Below are 5,659 nucleotides of genomic sequence, written 5' to 3'. Positions count from 1 at the left end.
CTTACAATGAAGTTTTTTTTTCAAATAAAGTCGTTGACAGAAAATAAATAGAACGAAAATAACGACACATCAATTTATCTTGTCATAATACTTACATCTTGTGAATGAAATTCTACATCTTTAGTTGATTGGGTACTTATGCACCGTACCCACGATTTCGAGAAAAAAATACACATTTTAATGCATTACTTATGACAACCATTCAGATTTACATTGAATGTGAAGACCATTTATTTAAAATTTGGTGGTTTTATGAGCTGGTGTTCCATTTGAGAGCTTAAAAATTTGAAAAAATCATTGAAATTAATGTAAAATTACGTCTAGGTAATTACTAAGTATCCGAAAAAAATATGCATGCACGAATGTAGGTTGCTGATGCATAAGATGCTAACCGAAGTCTTCCCCAAGAATCATATTAAAACTATACCTGATGTTATGTACTTGATGAGAGAATTTACAACTTACGGTAATAGTAATTATTCAACTAACCAGTACAAATCTATTTTAAATATTAGAAATTTTGAATGCTCACCTTGCTTGAAAGTTGTACCAAAACAACACCTCTTCTTCCTAACACACTTTGTTTAACGGTAACCTAGGAAACATCAGCTCAGTCTAACGTTGTTTTCATTTTTCTATTTTCATTCTTCTATTATCAGTATACAAATATGTAGGTTAATAAAAATTTATCAAAAATGCCTACTCAAACATTACTGAAAAAGGTTTCGGGAAAACCGGTGAGCTATTATTGTATTTTAATTTATCATCGTACAATATATTATAAAACATTTTTCTCATATTAACTTAGTGTAGGTTCCTGTACTAAAGTCGAGAGTTTCAACACGACAATTCAGATTATCCAAAGATGGAGCTGAAGAAACATCTTCTTCAGATTTACAACAATGGCTTAAAAGAAAACAATCCGTTTGGCAAGCTGATACTCAAAATCCATTCCACGATAAAGTAAATTAATATCTAGCTGATACGTATTTGTGCATACAAAATTTTTAATAAAGAAAATGAATTACTAGGATAAAAATTTAATTTTAAGGATCAATCGGAAGAAATCAATCAAATTCTTGTGGCTGAAAATCCTCAATTACCGGATAATTTGGTAGAATTCAGTTTCAAAGATAAAAACTACGTTTCTGTAGTTCATCAAGATCACAATATCACATTATTGGAAGTAGAAGGAACTAGTTTACATATTGATTCTCAAGAAGCTAAAGATCAACTCGAAGGAATTGGTTCAGGTGTACCTACCGATCAATAATATTATAAATTAATTTGCAAATACATATTGTGTTGAAAATACTCCCACTAAGTTGACGAAATAAATTTAAAAATATTTTACAGCTGAAAAAAATGAAGAAATTCCAGAAACAATTGAATCAATTAAAGAAGAAGAAATCGAATCTATCAAAGAAGTTGAAGAAGAAGAACCTGTGGAAGATGAAATCGAAGATGAAGAAGCTAAAGATGTTAAAGAAGAAAAGGAAGATGATTTATTACAGCAGGAATCATCGGGGAAAGCGAAAAAATTAATGAATCAGTTTAATTTTTGTGAACGAGCTACGATTACTTATGAAAATGCTGTTAAGGTGAGTAATTTTTTATTTTTTTAAAAAGTACACATCTTTATTCAAATTAGGTATTGTAAAATGTAAAACGTCTTATGTATACAATGTAAATTAAATTTTTGTCATTTCAGAATACTGGAACTCAAACCAAACCTCCAACGAGAGCTAAATTCTCTGATTATGCCACTCAGTGGATTATTTACGATTCGTATCAAGAAGATTATGAAATGCAAGAAAAGGAAAAAGATCGTGGAAAAAAAGAAAAACCTCAGTCAGCTTCTCATCGTAAATTAGATTTTAGAAGGAAATCTGTTACAGAAAGAAGCGATTTTCTTGGACCTAATTTTGTGAAAAAAGGATTGATTTTGGAACGAATGATCAATCAGAACATGTTTGATGATATTTTACAAGGTTTTTGTATACCATACATATTCTCAAAAATGATGTTCAGTGCGTAAGACCATCACTAAAAGCTTTTTTTGTAAATTTATAGATTTTCGGTACTACGAAGACCCGTCAGATGAATTTCGCAACAGTGAAGGAACTTTACTACCTTTATGGAAGTTTCAATTCAACGAAACCAAAAAATTATGCGTAACCGATGTGAAATGGAATCCAAAATATTTCGACTTATTCGCTGTATCATTCGGTTGCTGTAAGTTACTTATATTTTTTAATAAAACGAATCGAAATAATTTATTAAATATCGAACTACTTTAAAATTGCAGTCGATTTTCAAAAACAGTCTTCCAAAGGATGCTTTTGCTTATGGTCTTTGAAAAATCCATCATATCCCGAATACGTTGTACATACTGAAAGTGGAATTATGACTTTGGATTTCCATCCATCTAGACCATATCTAGTAGTAGTTGGTTTGAATGATGGTATAGTTGCCGTATACGATTCCAGATTGCCAACTAAGACTCCGATATATCAAAGCACTCATGTCGATAATAAACATACTGGTATAGTTTGGCAGGTATACTTAACGTTGTTTTTATATTTAAAAGATTGTTTGTTTTGTTTCAAGTTTCATTAGACCGGTATTTTGATAATTATTTTTTCAGGTAGTTTGGGGAGAAGATTTAGCTGAGGGTGAATTAATGTTTTATTCGGTTTCATCTGATGGAAATGTGTACAGTTGGATTCTTATACAAAATCAACTTTCACAGACGTTAGTAATCAGCTTATCCATTGGACTTGATACCATTTGTTGCAGCGATAGTCATGAGAGAAAATTCAAAGGTTAATTTTCCTTTACTATTTACTCACACAAAAAGATATAGTAAAACATGAGTAAATTTAATTAAATAATGTTTTTTTTTTAAATTTCAGGTTCTGGAACATGTATTGCTCTACATCCTACAGACAGGTCGATATTTTTAATTGGAACTGAGGAGGGTTACATATACAAATGCAGCACAGCTTACCTTTCAATGTATTTATACGCGTATGAAGCTCATCATATGCCAGTACATCGCTTAGACTATAATAAATATTCTCCCGAAATATTCGCTTCTTGCAGCGCCGATTGGAGTATAAAAATATGGGAAGATAGTCGAAAGTAAGAGAAATAATATCGTAAGAATCTAAGTACAGTACCTGCCTACAATGTGGAAACACTAATTAATAAAATTTTTCATTTCACAGAGAGCCATTATTTGTTTTCGATACTGTCAGCGCAATTGGTGATGTAAAATGGTCTCCATATTCGAGTACTGTGCTCGCTGCTGTCACATTGGACTGCAAAGCTTATGTGTTTGATTTAAATGTAGACAAATACAAAGCTATTTGCGTTCAGACAATTGCTTCTAAAAAAATACATAAATTAACCAGACTGTCGTTTAATTGGAAATTACCTATTTTAATCGTAGGCGATGACAAGTAAGAAATAATTGTGCTCGGTGTTTACGTGTCCATATAGGTACATATATTTTTTTTAAATTTAATTTATTCATTTTTCATTTACAGAGGAACTTCGCAAGTATTAAAGTTATCACCTAATTTGAGAATAAGACCCAAGATACCTAAAAAACAACAAGGAATCGATCCCCGAGAATTGGAAGTATTAAAACTTGAAAAGTTATTATCGTTGATTCGAGAACCGACAGAATTGTCTAAAACTAACATTGTTCAAAGTTCGGATTCCTCTTCACTTTAATTCATTTCGTATTTGATAACCATATTTTTTATATGCACTTAGTTTTCGAATTGAATCATCATATTGTGCATATCATTTATCAATGGATTTAATTACAGATACTCGACACAATAAATTAATGTTATAAATTGATGAATATGATTCATCTTTGAAAACTTCGTCGATATTTTGTATATTTGTTTTGAATTAAAACTAAGTATGTGTTTTATGTTGTTTCAAGTTTCAACTTGAAAAGATCTTGATTGAAAAAAAAAAAGTTGCGTTATGTAGAATTGTAGATGTGATTCATATTGTTAAATTTAATGAAGTTATGACTCAATGTTGATGAAATTATTAGATAAATATTGTTTTTATGGTTTTATGGTTCATTTTTTTTTGTTAATTATTGTTTCACTGATAACAAATTGTGAAAAAATTTCTTTCGCGTTTTGAGTTACAGTATATGGGCTAAAAAATAAAAAAAAATAAAAAAAAAATAAAAATGTTAGGTAGGTACCAAGTTTACCAAGAAAGCTTAAATTTTGTATAAACCTTATTTTTGACTCTCTGAATTGAATAAAAACGTTTTCGATTTGCAAAATATGGGCTTCCATATTCAATTTTACTGCGAATTAGAGATTTATACAAGTGAAGTAGGAGTTTGCGAGATGGATTATACTTAGCATTATTGATTATTTTCAACAGATTTAGGCGTTTCATGAGATCTGATTTTACTTTTAGGAAACGAGGAGTCCAATTTAGTTTTCTATCAAAAGTTAAGCCAAGAAATTTAGTAGTGGTTTTGAATTCTAAACAGTGTCCTTTGAAGTTGAGAATGAGATCTGGAGGAATCTTATTTTTTTTGGTGAAAAGTATCCAGTGGGTTTTTGACTCTGAGAAGGTTAGACTATTGGAATCTGCCCATGATTCAATTTTTTCAAGGGTTTCTTGGATTAGGTACTTGAAGAGCTAGTTGAATATTATTATTGAACGTAAGGAAATGTTTATATCATCAGCAAAGATTCTCAGAGAAATGGGTCTAGAAACAACATAGGAAATGTCATCAATCAAAAGTATAAATAAAACTGTGCTATAAGAACTGAACCTAGGAGGACTCCATTTTCAATTTCAAAAAATTCTGAGTAGGCATGTATTGTTGACTCTCACGGGTCATTCCATGTCAACTCAACCAACGTTTTTGAGTCATGTCTTTCGATTTCGTTCAAATTTTTTTTACAACATATACCCACCCAGTAAGTAAGAACCCCGTAATTAGTTTGATCCCAGTCCCCTCAGGGGGCGGGTGGGGGGGCTCCCATTATTTTCACGTTGTCTCAAAGGTACTCAACTTCAGCAGCCCATTCCTCAAAAACTATGATACTTTGTGATTTCACAGTTCGAAAAGGCATTGCATTTAGAACTTTTCAAGAATTTTGAAATTTTCAAAAGTTGAAAGTTGAACTTTCAAATTGAAAGTTTAAATTTCAAAATGACGCTGTAAGTGGGAGCCTCCATTTAAAATTTTGAAAAAATTTCCATAGGTGTACCTCTTGATGCTTTTTCGAAATATTCAAGTTTCGAGATGGGATCTCTTGATGGAGGGGGAGCACCCCACCACCAATTTTGGGCAAAACTTTCGAAAAGAAATACATCAAATTGTATGTTTTTGGTGACGCTGAATACGAATATGACGTCAGATCTTTGATAGGACGCCATACATGGCCCCCAGCACCTCCCCAAAGGGGGTAAAAGTTCAAAAAAGTGTTTTGTTCGTGCGACACATGAAAAAGTATGTTTTTGGTGACGCTGAACACGAATGTGACGTCATATTTTTTATTGGACCCGTCCACGGCCCCCAGCACCTCTCCAAAGGGGGTAACCCCCCAAAAAAATGATTACATTCGTGTGACACATGAAATAGTATGTTTTCGATATCGCT

The 5,659-nt window shown here is 31.8% G+C and overlaps 1 protein-coding gene across 1 annotated transcript; it reads left to right on the top strand.

Annotated features, from left to right (window-relative positions):
- Positions 1-641: 641 nt before the first annotated feature.
- On the top strand, positions 642-3,886 carry LOC135834729 (dynein intermediate chain 2, ciliary). The gene is made up of 11 exons (XM_065348692.1): positions 642-737; positions 814-963; positions 1,052-1,253; positions 1,357-1,601; positions 1,712-1,991; positions 2,074-2,235; positions 2,309-2,559; positions 2,648-2,825; positions 2,916-3,144; positions 3,231-3,464; positions 3,552-3,886. Exons 1-11 carry the CDS (start codon positions 696-698, stop codon positions 3,739-3,741), a joined length of 2,163 nt encoding a protein of 720 aa, XP_065204764.1. The 5' UTR covers positions 642-695; the 3' UTR covers positions 3,742-3,886.
- Positions 3,887-5,659: the final 1,773 nt, after the last annotated feature.

This window comes from Planococcus citri, chromosome 2, assembly GCF_950023065.1.
Source record: "Planococcus citri chromosome 2, ihPlaCitr1.1, whole genome shotgun sequence".
Taxonomy (NCBI): domain Eukaryota; kingdom Metazoa; phylum Arthropoda; class Insecta; order Hemiptera; family Pseudococcidae; genus Planococcus; species Planococcus citri.
The sequence above is the reverse complement of the archived record's forward strand: the minus strand, read 5'-3'. Positions and strand labels throughout refer to the sequence as shown.